The 14061-nt window shown below is 41.8% G+C and overlaps 2 protein-coding genes across 10 annotated transcripts in view; one reads left to right on the plus strand and one right to left on the minus strand.

Moving 5' to 3' along the window:
- Positions 1 to 1765: 1765 nt before the first annotated feature.
- Positions 1766 to 8363, plus strand: cpvl (carboxypeptidase vitellogenic like). 2 transcript variants are annotated; one of them, XM_080307952.1, is made up of 13 exons: positions 1766 to 2035; positions 2805 to 2983; positions 3084 to 3211; positions 4228 to 4342; positions 4421 to 4479; positions 4615 to 4694; positions 4796 to 4862; positions 5060 to 5182; positions 5819 to 5950; positions 6060 to 6158; positions 6246 to 6419; positions 7203 to 7385; positions 7482 to 8363. In XM_080307952.1, the coding sequence occupies exons 1-13, from the start codon at positions 2016 to 2018 to the stop codon at positions 7578 to 7580; spliced, it is 1458 nt and encodes a 485-aa protein (XP_080164078.1). In that variant the 5' UTR covers positions 1766 to 2015; the 3' UTR covers positions 7581 to 8363. The 2 variants fall into 2 exon arrangements, with proteins under 2 accessions (XP_080164078.1, XP_026041451.1); XM_026185666.2 differs by lacking the exon at positions 1766 to 2035 and adding an exon at positions 2504 to 2642.
- A 2945-nt stretch (positions 8364 to 11308) lies between these two features.
- The window catches only part of creb5b (cAMP responsive element binding protein 5b), a 67788-nt gene continuing 65035 nt past the window's right edge, over positions 11309 to 14061 (minus strand). The window contains exons 9-11 of one of the 8 annotated variants that reach the window (XM_026185984.2): positions 13409 to 13636; positions 13087 to 13195; positions 11309 to 12167 (exon numbers count right to left, since the gene is read on the minus strand). In XM_026185984.2, the coding sequence (XP_026041769.2) occupies positions 12013 to 12167; positions 13087 to 13195; positions 13409 to 13636 (492 nt within the window). In that variant the 3' untranslated portion in view covers positions 11309 to 12012. Of the gene's footprint in view, positions 12168 to 12324; positions 12838 to 13086; positions 13196 to 13408; positions 13637 to 14061 lie in introns of those variants that run through there. The other 7 variants (XM_026185983.2, XM_026185982.2, XM_080307958.1 and 4 more) reach the window with 7 other exon arrangements.

The following is a 14061-nucleotide window of genomic DNA, read 5'->3' on the forward strand; positions in this document are numbered from 1 at the left end:
GAATTGTGTACTATAAGCAAAACAGTCAATAAAAACACACCGGAAATTGATAGAAAAGCAGATTGTTAATGACGTTACAACCGCCTCAGAAAAAATCTCACCATCAGCTCTTTCCAAAAACCTTTTGCAAGCAGCTCCTTGTACCGTCTTTTTTTCACTGCATCGGAGGCAGAAGGATCAGTCATTCACACACACAGACACACACACACACACACAAGAGATTTCCATCATTGTTTCAGAGTTGTGTGTTTGAATACTTGTCCTTGGCACGATACATGCCAGGTTCACTGTCACGTGCCATTGCTTGAACAACAGAGAGCAGCCATCAATGATTTTATTAATAATAGTTTTCCCCTTCATAGTGGAAACAGGACAATAATAACACAACCATCAATCAGTGTTAAAGAATGAGTGATTTTGTTTACAGGTTATTGACACACTGATTGTATCATCTAGAATAGCCGACTGATGCTCACACGCCGACGAGTTTAAGCACCATATTCAAATCTTTTAGCTCTGGTTTGGTCTCCTCCACAGAAATGATCGCCAAGTAAGTGAGTCTCAATTCAGCAAAAGGCAAAATATCACTATATTTAAAACAATGCTCAGTCCCTCAGCTGTGGAATAGGTGAGAACCGTTTGAGATCTGATGGACAGCTGTCTCAACCTATCACATCAGCCCTGGTGCCTGCCACTTTCACTTTACATCAGCTCCAAGCACTTTCCAGATGTCAGTGAGAAACAAACCCAAAGGATTCCTGTTTCATGATACCAAATAATATAGAGTGCAAGCTATTTGTTGATGCTTTAAAGCAGATAAACTAAAAATGTTCTGAAGAACAGAGTTATTACTCCTATTTTAAATGTTGCCCAAGTTTGCAGTACTGTTAGGCTCATTCAAAGATTTATTACTTGCATCTGTGTTCACCAGAAACACCAGATAATTAGTTTCCACTTCACCTTTTTCCAGCTGGCCAGTGCATTGCTATTTTTCTATGTGAAGGTTAAAACACCTCCTTGGCAAAGGCTAAATATACAGTGCTCAAAAAAATTAAGTATATTATATATTACAGCATAAAATAAATTTTAGGTATACAACTAACTTAGTAAACATAAACCATTATTTCATCTGCCCTTATCCAAGTAAAAGTGACAGCAGATATCCTGGAGAGTGCCCGGTTTTTCTTTTTGTCAGTGTCCTTGTCAGCATGAAATGTTGCCTGCAGCACATTCAGGTTGCACGGGTAGCCCAGCGCCTCCAGGATGACACATCCATATGTGCCATCACCAGAAGGTTTGCTGTGTCTCTCAGCGCAGTCTCGACAGTCCTGAGGAGAAACCAGGACACGAGCTGTTACACGAGTGCTGTACAGAACCATCAGCTTCAACAGCAGGACTGTTAACTACTCCTTTGTTTGAGGAGGACCAGGAGGAGATCTGCCAGAGCTTGACAGAAAAAAAAATCAGGAGGGATTGGGACACTACCTGCAAAACCATTCCCTTTCTGGGAGTTGTTGCTTCTCCAGTGCAGCTGTTGTCACTTAACCACAGTGGTTTATGCTATGTGTACTGGACAGAGTAAAATCCCTGAAGTTTTACTGACTTTGTGTTATTGGATCTACTCTGTAGTCACTTAAAGAACTAATTACATTTTATTTTGAGCAGTGGATAAAGTATTACCAAAACAGCTACTGAAAACTGTCTTACTTTGAAACTTTGTGAACAAATTATGAGAGGAGATGAGATGAGATAGCCTTTATTTGTCAGTTGCAGGTCTTTTGCCCACAACCGAGATGACAGACCTTGCCGACCGTACATACAATACACAAACATCACATTGGGGAGACAGGTCAGGCTAGGTAGCGAGGAAAAAACATTGAAATGTGTAACACAAAAGGATAATACAGGAATGCACAGATATCAACACACCATAGCACAATAAACACAGACAGTTCCAGTGTGTACATCTGATCTGGGACCGCTGCAATCTTTCGACTGCGCCTCCAACTGACCCGATGTCCACATCAGAGGGGAGGTAAGCGTTGGAGGTGGTGTTGGATCCGGGGTAGGGAGGGTGATGCGTCGGTGAGTGCTTATCAGTATCAGTATATGTATGTGTGTGCGTGTCCATAGTTCAGCTGAGACAGTGTCCTTCGCCCTGCCAGGCTAAGTAAACAGTCTTCCAGCCAACCCTGGTGGCCTTGTAGGGAATGGGAAGGAACAGACTAAACACAGTCGTTATCAGGGTATTTTCTGTATGTTTAAAAGTGTCAGTTAGTGCTTTTTAAAAAAAAAAAAAAAGTTAGGAACTGCTGTCTGCAATTTACAACCAGGAGACTAACAGAAAACATGCCAGCGTTGGTGCTGCATGGTGTAGTTTGTATTATACTGTTAAGGTCTGTCTAGGGACGTTGGTGTAATGACACATGTGGCCATTAAAGCCACAGTCGAATGGCGTCTCCTGCTAGGCACGACTGAGGGCTGATTAAACAACAACGACCACGTGATCCAGTATCTCATGTGACCGGCACAGAGCCGATCATGTGACTAAAATCACAGTGAGACCGGATTTGTTACTCCACCTGCCTTCGCCTGTGTTAGAAGGTGAAGTCTGTGCTGCTGCCGGTGTTTGCGACAATGAGGTGAGTTTTGAAAGAATGACGATAAGTTCATGCTCGCAGTCAGGGGCGTGCAGCCTCGCTGTGGTCGCACTGTTTTGAAATCTGAGTGTCTTGGGGGTGCTTGAGGTTCACACATCGTTGGCCAGGCCCGCATTGTGATATCTACGTTACATATATTGGCAGGCTGCTGAGAGAAACTCTGGGTGTCCTCTTACTGTGGGCCTGTCTGCACTCCGCCGCCTTCGGGGGCTGCTCGTCGTTTTTCCGCCGAAAATCTCCCCGCGTCAGCGGCCTGAACGGAGTCGACCCCGGTGCCCCTCTCTTTCTCACTCCTTATCTGGAGAAGGGCGCTATAGATGAAGGTAAACTTGTATTTGTGTTATTACGAAGTAAAGTACTATAGATTGGCTTCGTGCTTTTTGTGTTGCACATCCACAATGTGGCGATATCTCGTTCTTCCAGCCAGGAAACTGAGTCTGGTGGGAGACCTGCCAGGAGGCAATAAGTCAGTCAAGAGTTATGCTGGATACCTCACAGTCAACAAAAAATACAACAGCAACCTCTTCTTTTGGTTCTTCCCTGCTTCCATGGTAGGCCTAACTTCTTTTACCACAGGGGCTTCCCAAATTTACAGTACTCTTATTTGTGCAGTGTGACAGGAAATCACTGAGAGGACGGAGAGATTTTAGGATCAAATCTGTGTGGGGTTTTCAGAAGTCAACTTTATCTTTAGTCCCTCTGTGAAGTTGTGATATTTAGTCAGCTGCAACCAGGAATACCCAGGTTTTTCTTTGCTGATTTTTAAAGCAAAAATCCTTACAGGAAGAGAGCTTGTTTTACTTTTTAACTTACACTTGTGCCTTTTTTATTATGTCTTTTAATCATTAACTGAGTGTTTTGTTTTTTAATTTTATTTATGAAAATGCTCCAGAGCAGTGGAGATTGACGCATTTAATGACAGCAAGTAAAGTTTGAATCTTACTGAATGTTTTTTACTAAAAAGCCTCCAGGGAAAAAAAGAATCTGGAAAGGTTCTAAACAACTTCCTTTTACCCCTGTTGGACCAGAATACATATACAACTGTGATCAGGAGTTTAAATCACATTAAAAATGAGCATGAATGTTAGGGTCACTATGAACATGATTTCTTTGCACTGTTTTTTCTCTAGGGTGGAATGATTGTGCAACACACATCTATAATTACGTAAAAAACAGGAATTGGGTCAAAAGTATACATAAAGGTTCAAATCTATTCATTCACTTAAATCTTTTAAAAAGTAGCGCTGAAGGTTCTACAATGTCTTTTAACTTGACAAGGCCTATTAACTTCTGGTTGATTGATGACAAGTGGTAGGTTCACTGTCTCAACATAAATAGGAAAAAGTTTGACACTACCTATCAGACCAATGCTCAGAACAATGGGGAAAGTCCAAGCAACTCGGTGGAAGGAGAATTATTGATTTACACAAGTTAGGAAGGTCTTTTGGGGCCATTTCTAAACACTGCAGATTCCAAAATCATAATTTTAAACAACTGTATGGCGGTAAAAGTCCACTAGGTGGCGCTAGTTTCTTAAACTTTGTGCTTGCTCTGATGTGACTGATAGGCAAACCAGGAGAAAGCTCCAGTCCTGCTCTGGCTGCAAGGTGGGCCTGGTGGCACGTCCATGTTCGGTCTCTTTGTGGAACATGGGCCGTATGTGGTGTACAAGAACATGACGGGTAAGAACTGATTTGCAGCAGCAAGACTCCCAGGTTGTTTAAACCTTCTTATAAAGTTTATATCCTCTGTCTTTGCAGTCGGTCCGAGGGATTATGCCTGGACAGCCAGATATTCAGTTTTGTACATTGATAATCCAGTATGTATTTCTGATTTATCATCACATTAAAAAAAAAAAAGCAGTATTACTTAAAATGTCATTTTCACTTGGTGCTTTTGAAACATTGAGGAAGTGTTGGGATTTTTTGTTTTCTTTTTTCTCCTCTCTCTCTAGGTTGGAACAGGTTTCAGCTTCACTGAAGATGACAGAGGTTTCGCTCAGGACCAGGATGATGTTGGCAGAGATTTGTACAAGTAAAATATGACCATCTAATTTGCATGTAGTCATTTCATTTATCTTCACAGTAATGATCGTTACTAACTCTTTTTCTTATTCTCCTCTTTTCTTTTATAAGTGCTTTGACACAGTTCTTCCAGATCTTTCCTGAATATCAGTCCAATGAGTTCTACGCAACTGGAGAGGTCAGAAAATAATTTTTCCACACTTCACAGAGCAGTATGACACGAGTAGCTATTTAAACAGAGCAACATGATTACAGGGCTAGCAGATATATGCTTACCATGCTAACCAATTAATACTTTTTGCAAAATATAATGAAATTTTAATGTCTTATTTTGTTAAGATGGCCTCCTCACCATGCAATACATTCTCTTTGCAGTCATATGCAGGGAAGTATGTTCCTGCCGTTTCTTACTACATTCATAAAAACAACCCTACTGCCAAGGTGAAAATCAACTTCAAGGGGATGGCTATTGGCGATGGACTCTGTGATCCAGAGCTGGTGCGTATGTAGAAGAATTTTATTATTTAGACGTAAACTCTGTCCTAAGATTGTTCCTGAAAGTGCTAATGTTTGATTCATAAGACATGCTTAATCATAAAACTTGCTCAGGCAGGAATGACATTTAGAACTTAAGCAGCTGTGTTGCAATTTTGTAGTTGCACAATGCCATCGCAACTCACGGTGCAGTCGGAAAACGGCCAACAGAAAAGCAAACTCTTTAGAAGACCTGATCGTGACGATGGTAGAGAAGGTTTGGTGCTGCTGCGGTGAGCGAGGTGTGGCAGAACAAAAAGAGTTTTCTAAAGGCTTGGACTTATGTGTGACCTAAACTGCCATATCCCTACGTAACCGGCAGGAAAATCTCCTGGATAAAGTCTAGAGTTGGCTTAGAAAGAGTTTAATAAAGCATTAAAGCATCTGTTTCATGAACAAGACTCATTGACTTACACATTTTTTTCCCTCATATGGTCTAAATGTGTGTCTTCATTGAAACACAGGCTGCTGTGTCTTTTGCTTTCATTGTCCACACTGTACGTTCGTCCTCCACTTTGCTCATGTTTGATGCCATCTGCTCCTATATGCTGATGCAGAAAGGTGACAGTATAGTGACAGTTTACTGTTCTTCCACATCAGATGCTGGGTGGCTACGGTGAGTTCCTGTACCAAACGGGAATGATAGATGAACTCCAAAAGCAATACGTTGACCAGCAGACAGACCATGGAGTTAAGCTCATCCAGCAGGAGAAGTGGGTGGAGGCTTTTGAGGTAATGAGTTGATGTTGTTCGTCATCTACATTTGCAGTATTTTCTAATTGTTGAAGGCACACCTGTCATGGATGCCTTTTTCATTTCAATTTCAATCGTCTGACTTCAGGTCTTTGATCGTTTGCTGAATGGCGATGTAGATCCTTATCCCTCCTTCTTCCAAAATGCAACAGGTTGTACCAACTACTTCAACTACTTGATATGTCAGGTACTCGGAGTTCCTTAAAGTTCTTTTTTGTAAACTGTTGCTTTTTAACAGCTTAAAGAACTCACAAATTTCCTTTGTGTTCCTCAGGAGCCTGAGGATCAGGACTACTTCTCCCAGTTTGTGACCCTGCCTGAAGTGCGACGTGCCATCCACGTGGGCAACCTGACGTTCCACGATGGCTCTGAGGTGGAGAAGCACCTCCTGCAGGATGTCATGAAGACCATCAAACCATGGCTGGGGGTGCTGATGGACAACTACAGGGTAAAAACTGCAGGGTCATCCATTTTATTTTATTTTTTAATCTAAAACGCACAAGGGGAAAATGTGAAGGGGGAGAAAAAAATCAGGATTTTGCTCATGATGTTTTATATTTAGAGTGTGAGACAAATGTTTTACTTTTATCACTTTATTTATTTATTGACAAGTGAACTGGGCATCGTTCTCAAGTCTTAACAGGAAACAATCTTAAAAAAAAAAAAGCCCAACTCAGACACTGTTGAACTTCGTTACATCATCTTCTATGGATGGGGTCCAAAAGGAAAACCTTACAGAAGACTGTAGGAGCACAAAAAGAAGCCTGATGAAAACTGGAAGCGCATTCTTCGGTCAATGAGATCAAGATAAATTTGTTCATCCCCTGGTTGGTGTGAAGCACAGAGGTGTCAGCGCTGCGTGAGTGCAAAAAGTGCTTAGGGGGATGACTTCTACAGATGACACTAGGCGTGACCGTCGATGGAGCACAATACTGGATGACGAGATGACTCGCAGTCTCCAGAACTGAGTCAGGAAAGCTTGATGAAGATTCAAAGCGCAGTGAAAGGGAGGGGGAGAGAAAAGAGAAGTGAAAACTCCGGGGTATTTTAAAGAGAAAGGTGGAGGAATGCAACACTTCCAGGAAAGAGCCGCTGAGAGGTTGTTTCTGAAGAAGAGCAGAGCACGTCTCCGGGTGACGAGGATTCAGTCTGATATCAAAAACAACAGTTGCTGTGTGTGTGTGAATCTATGGAGTCAGTTAACTGATACAAGTTGAATGTATTTATCCAGGTCTTGATGTATAGTGGTCAGCTAGATGTGATTGTGGCTGCTCCACTGACTGAGAGGTTCCTGCCCACTGTGAACTGGACCGGGGCTGCCGAGTACAAAAAAGCCCCTCGCTTCCACTGGAAGGTTCAGCCCACTGACACGGAGGTGGCAGGTTATGTTCGGCAAGTTGGAGAGTTTTATCAGGTGAGCGGATTGTGAAATAAAAGGCCAAATGCATGATCTTAAATCTCTCGGCGTTATTGAGGTTTACCGTTATCCGCTGTCTGTCTCTTCATGCAGGTCATCATACGAGGAGGAGGGCACATTCTGCCTTACGACCAACCGCAGAGGTCCTTTGACATGATTGACAGATTCTTGTCAACTCAGGGCTGGAAATGAAAAGCACGGGTGGAGAAGTGCAAATGTTCAAGCACCTTCACTTTAGAGAGCACATCGAGCACAGAGCGTTGATTTAAGACTGATTGTCACAGCTAACTTAAATCAAGTTTTTGTTTTCATCATTTTTTTGCAGAACTTTTTAAAAACCAGAGGATACATTTCTTCTAAGCGTGTGCTCTCTGATGCACACTCTTAGCTTGGATGCGATATCTGGATTGTTGCAAACAGAAATCGTAAAACTGATAAATCAGGTTAACGTCTTAAATTTTAGGGGTTCATGTTTGTTTGTTTTCTCGGGTCAGTATGAGTTAATGAATGTTGTGTGAAATCAGTGCACGCTTCGGAGACGAAATTCAATGCAGCCAAAACACATTTCACTCATATCAAGATTTCTTTTAAAAGAACTTTTAAAACGGTTCATACAATTTTTAAATGACTTCATGTATTGAAGCAAAAGGTTCTAAGCAGTTCTTTGTACCTTCCTGTGGCACTTACACTAAGATAAAAGGTTATTATATGCAAAGTGATTGAATAAAGCTTGGAGGTGTTTCTGGTCCAACTGCTACCAGTTATGAATGCATGCTTTGTTTTCAGTCACTAAAGGTGGAATTATTTTTTTCTAACACAAGTTTGATTTGTATTAAAGAACCTTTTTCTTCAATATATCCAATTCTTTTTAAAGTTTGTGTTTTGTGTTTGAATGTCTGTCACAGTCAGAAGGGACTGTAAAGCCTTAAGTGTTGAAATTACTTGAAATAAAGATGTTTCTTTTTTAAAACATCACATTGTGTTACTTACAACCTTTTGCTTGAGGCCATTAAGTGTTTTTATCATTGTGTTATATTGTGGTCTACCTCCCAGTAGATGAGAGACTGGGAAAAGCCAAAAATGATGGTGGTGCACACTTTATCTTGGAGAGGAAGTGGAGTCAGATCTGGTTAGTGTTGCTGTTTGTGGAACAGTGGTTTGTACTGTCACCTCACAGGAAGAAGGACCTGGATTCAACTCTCAACTCTGCGTGATGACCCTGCGATAGAGTGGAAACTTGTCCAAGGTGTGACTGGTCACTGGGATAGCTTCCAGTCCCTGAAAACTAAAACGAAACTATGGAAAAGAAATATAACTTCAGTAGAAGAAATGAGCGAGCAAAACCCTGTGGGTCTGAAACTAAACTGAGAAGTGAACCAATTGAGGTGGGATTTGAAAACATTGCTCGATGTGAAAGTATTGTTTGGGAAAGTGAATAAGTTGTACACCAGGGGTCATGATACTCCAAAGACAAGTCTCTGCTTGGCTGCTAACTGGCATAGATCATTGCCTCCCCAAACTGCTGTCAGTCATTAAATGCACTTTGAAAATGAAATCACTGGAGCTCTTGATCATCCGAAGTAAGGTCCTGAAAAAGTCCTCTTCATTACTTAAAGAGGTCCCTCCGCATGTGTCCACAGTAGCAGCCGGAAATGAATTTCTTACACAACAATGTTTATTTTTATTGCTTATTTGTTTCATTGTTGTGGCTAAGATTTAATTGTCTCTCTGCATCGGCAGTGATTTGGCATTTTGACAGGATTCAACAAAGATGTTTGTGTACTGAAGTTAACTGCCATGTTATTTCATCGGGCATCTATCAAGCTGTCTAGACAGTTCAATAATTAATGAGCATTCTAAACCTTTAAAGCATCTTACTATTTAATGAGCAGTCATTTTTCAAGGACAAGCATCAGCAAATGCTGTTGATCCTTTGATTGAAATATTACTTTCCTGGGTTTCAGAAACAATGACATCATGTCGCGCGAATGAATGTTACAGAACAAGTGCTTTATTTTCATACCGTAATGTAACTGCAGTGATACTTTAACATCTGTACAAATGCAAAATAAAATGGAGACAATGTAATTACGGACCAAAAGAAACAAACAAAAAAATGTACAAGGATATGCGTTTGTTACATATCAACAATGTACTTAAGCGCTGGGGTGAGCCTCGACGTACAGCAAAAGGCAACAAGTGCAAACATTATTTACAAACGTACCACACGTTTATTCTCCCTTCTAAAAGAAAGGTGGTTGCATTACATGTACAGGATTATAGAAATTAATATTATGTACAATATTTATACTTTTAGACTTAAAATAATACAATTACAACATCATTAATATGTAGGAATTGTTCTCTCTCACACACAGACACACTCACGCTGTACTTCCATAGCTCCTTTTTTTTGTATACCTATATAGTAACAAATGCATTTTTATTATGAACATGGATCCACTATCAGAAATGAAAACTCCTAATAATTCCAGTTGAAAGCGCGATGAGGTCATAAACATATTTTCACATGCATGAGGTTAATTTGGAATGGTCTGATCTAAACAGGGTTTTACAAACAGCCAAAATTAAGGCAAGCTTCAGTTCAGAGGGTCGGTGCAACAAAGCCCTTTTACAAAGGATTTTCTAAGACTCGTCACTCAATAATCATCTCACACACACACACTAAACAGCACGCACAGATTTTAAGGGTAAGAAACAACATGAATACATCAAATGCCTTCACAAAAACCACCATGTGGTCCGTTATGGGGAAAGATATTTTTCAATTAAACGGGAAAGAACAAATTCAACGCTATCAGGTCCTTAATCATGCCTGGCAGTGCAAGCTCCAGGTTCCATTATTCTTTTTATGGGCATGTGAAACAAGCCAGGCATATTTTCTCTATAAAGCCAAACATAGTTACAGGTTGTCGCTGGTGTGTGAAGACAGGGAGGAGGGCTTTTTGGGGGGAGGGGGGGGGGATCACTGAGAATTACCTCTGACCTTAATATGGCTATTCTACCCTCCGTCATAACAGAGGACAAAGTGCATAGACAGCTCTGCGATCGCTCCACCTGTGCGTGGAAAGTATTTCATCCGTCCTACTGTAAAAACACAGTGCATTGTGGTCATCATGCTCATGAACTGACATTCCTGGTCATATGGAAGTGGAAATAAAGAGGCGCTGCAGCCTAAAGGAGATGGATGTAGAAAAGGTCGCCTGTAAGAAACTCAGGAGATTTGGCCTTAGGTGTAACAGACATCTGTAAGAAAGCCCATAACAAAAATTCATAGAAAAACAAAAGAAAAAGCAGAGATAATTATGGTGATTAAAACGAAGCTATTAAATATAATAAGCCAGAAAAGCTTTTTAAGGAAGATTCAGGCACATTGTGATATCTTGGAAAGCACAAACACGAGCTGCTCTTCTTCAGGAATTGCAAGTTGTGGTGGTGGAAAAGAAAAAGAGAAAAAAAAAGATAAACAGATATATATTTTCTCACATACTTTTCTTTCTTAATACAAGTCGAACTTTGTTCTGCAGCAGGAAAGAGGGACAAAACACAAATATATGTATAACAATATTCACATGCCAGACTGTGCACACACTCAATCAAATGTTATTTCATTTTGGTCTGAATGCACAACACACCCACACACACACACACACACACACACACACACACACACACACACACACAACAAGAGGCCTCAACGATTAAAAAGCTTCAGTTGGTCCTGGAGAGCGGAGGACGCTGATCTCCGCTGCTGAGCTGCCTCACTGGTATCACAGTGTACAGTTCTGTCGCTGCAACAGCATCAAATGTCCTTGGCCATTCTGATCATTAATGTGGGCGTACAGTAGAAAAAAGATGATCAACAATGTGATGTATTGCTTCCATCTGAGCATATAGTATTTTCACTGTCACGCCGTATATTATAAAGCTTTTTTTGTTTGTTTGCTTGTTTTTAAAGAATACTGCCGACAGGGAAGATTGTTAACAGTCATATATGTTTCTTGGAAAAAAAGAAAAAGGGTCATTTCACCTGCTTGCATATTCCTGTCTTCAAGACATCCGTGTTCAAAGTCTGACTTTAAACAACAAATAAAACGCAGCGACGTCCCCCTCAGTTTTTCAGATTTTTCAGTGTCTTCCACATTGCTGCAAGCTTACGCAGCTTACGGTCACTCTTTATTCAGTCCACTGGGCACATAGAGATGTAAGACCTGTATTTTTGTTTTTTAAGAGATGACAGTCTGAGGCACGCGTCTCTGTCCTCTGGTTTCATGAGCATCGTGATCAATTTTGTACCATTACAAAACAGAAAAAGTCACTGAAATGGTGCATGAGATTAACAAAAATGTCTTTCCACTAAGCACAAAAAAAGCAGAATTAAAAAAATGCGCCAAAAAACATAAAAGTTTTATGCGTTAATAGGATTGGTCTATAAAAATAGATACTGTAGCTACTGTATAAAGAACAGCCTCACAGGCCTTTGAGGTTTTTCTTGATGGAGAATGAGGAGCAGCACGTGCAGCTGGCGACCCTCAAAAAGCATGGGTAGTGGTGGGGGGGGGGGGATTCGTGGCTGCAGCCGAGGTTGCGGTCTCCTTTGTCCCTAGTGGATGGGGTTAATGTCTGTGCAGTGGTTGGTCTGCCCGTGCACACTGCTGCCCCCTACAGTCGTAGTGGAGGTGGTGATGGTGTTGTGCTGGATGACCTGCTGCTGGGAGCACACTGGAGCTGGACTGCCTGCAGGACTGCTCTCTGGACCTGAGGAGAAAGCAGAGACATCACTGAAGATAGAAGTGATGCGTAAAGCACGCATGTGTGAGTGCAAGTACAAAAGATAGAACCGAGGAGCTGCACACAGGGATACATAAAGTATGCATAATGGTAAAATCTAGCAAAATAAACACAGGATCTCTCATTATATTACAAAAAAAATCTTTATTAGCAGAAGAGCATTTATTTCAAACATGTGACAACCTAAGGTTACACCAAATGTCTCATCCTCCATCTCAAAATAGACGATAATGGATAACACAAAAATGGAAACGTGAATCATTCCACTCCGTAAATACGCCTGATGGATTTTGGACACATTGTAGGTGACATCTTTACACCAGTTAGACTCATCGATGAAAGTCATTCCAGCCCAGGCTGGGAGTTGGCTTTCTCTTGTACAAAAGAGCCATTCAGCCAAGGGGGGACGTGAGCCTTATTTTCCTAAAGCTGCACAGGGAGGTGACTTATCCTAATTACATGGAAATGTCACTCGAATCCGTATCAAAGGGTGGGGCTCTGATGTCATGTACGGCTGAGCTGAAGCACAGTCCAAAAATCAGTGAGATCCCAGGCATCCATTAGGGCTGTGATGTCAACGTGCAGACTGTGATGTCTTTCTCACGTTGAGGCTCGGCTGCTTCTGTGCACAGAGCTGCTGTGAGATGGAAAAAATAAGTCTCAAAAGGGATTCAGACAGCCAGCTACCAGAGTGTGCAACACCCATATGTCAAAGGAAGAGTCCTGCAGCGAGCGTGGGAGCTGGATACCAGCACACTGGAACGAAAAGCCTTGCCAGTTACTGTGTGTCCATCAGACTTGTGTCTGTAGGGTTTATTCCTTTCCACCGCAGAGCTAAGGCACACAGTTAAAGGTGTGTGAGTGTGTTTATGTTTAAGCTACTCACTGAGGTAACCTTGGGACTCTTTCTGCATAGTGGTGATGGGACAGTCCTTGTGTGTGAGGAGAAGCTGCTTGAGCTGTGTCACCTCGTTCTTTAGCATTGTGACTTCATTCTGAGAAAAAGAAAAATATTTTCAGATTTCAGCGAATCAACATTTCTTGGCAACTCTCCATCCTTAACTACCTAAAAACAAACAGTAAAATACCCAGGTCATATTACCCAATATAAACAAATCAAAATCCATGGTGATGGCCCTGAGTTGCAGTTGTTACTGTACATAGATTTAGAGGCTCTAAAGGTGTTTTTTGATTTTTTTGGTTTTTACCTGAAGCTGCATGTTGGTCTGTGTGAGCTCCTCTGCCTTCTTCTCTAATGACATCACCCAAACTTTTCGCTTCTGTCTGCATCTTGTTGCAGCCGCTCTGTTTCGCTCCAGAAACTTTCGCCGACGTTCATCCGGGTCCTCGTCCACTACTCGTCTGCGCCGTCCACCACTGGGTGGCGGAGACTGCAACGTCTGCGTGGGCTGCATCTGCTGGGTTGCAGGTGACATCTGAATCACGGGAAAATGGCATTAACATTACTGATGTCCCCGATGGGGCAGCGCCTGCCTGCCACGATCCGACCACATATGTAAGCATCCTGACACAGCTGGAAAGCAGCCAGTCAGCTGTCTGCTGCAGCCGCTATGCTGCCTCAGAGCCTCCTGCCTCTAAACAACAATATATACATTACTTCCTGCAGGTATTTTATGTCTGGCAACTTCCCCAAAAACAACATCTGCTTGTACCGCGTGCCTTAAGAAGCTGGGCTGTGGGTGTCAGGAGTGAATGACTGACTAACTGACTGGGCTGATTCACTAGCTTGCCCACCTTGTTAAAGAGGTGTCAGGAGGCAGTTTTCCAACGCCCACTTCCACTCAGACTAACACCACCAGACGCAGTCAAAAGGCCCATTTCTATGCACTGACAAATCTTG

This window comes from Astatotilapia calliptera, chromosome 11 (assembly GCF_964374335.1).
Source record: "Astatotilapia calliptera chromosome 11, fAstCal68.1, whole genome shotgun sequence".
Taxonomy (NCBI): Eukaryota; Metazoa; Chordata; class Actinopteri; order Cichliformes; family Cichlidae; genus Astatotilapia; species Astatotilapia calliptera.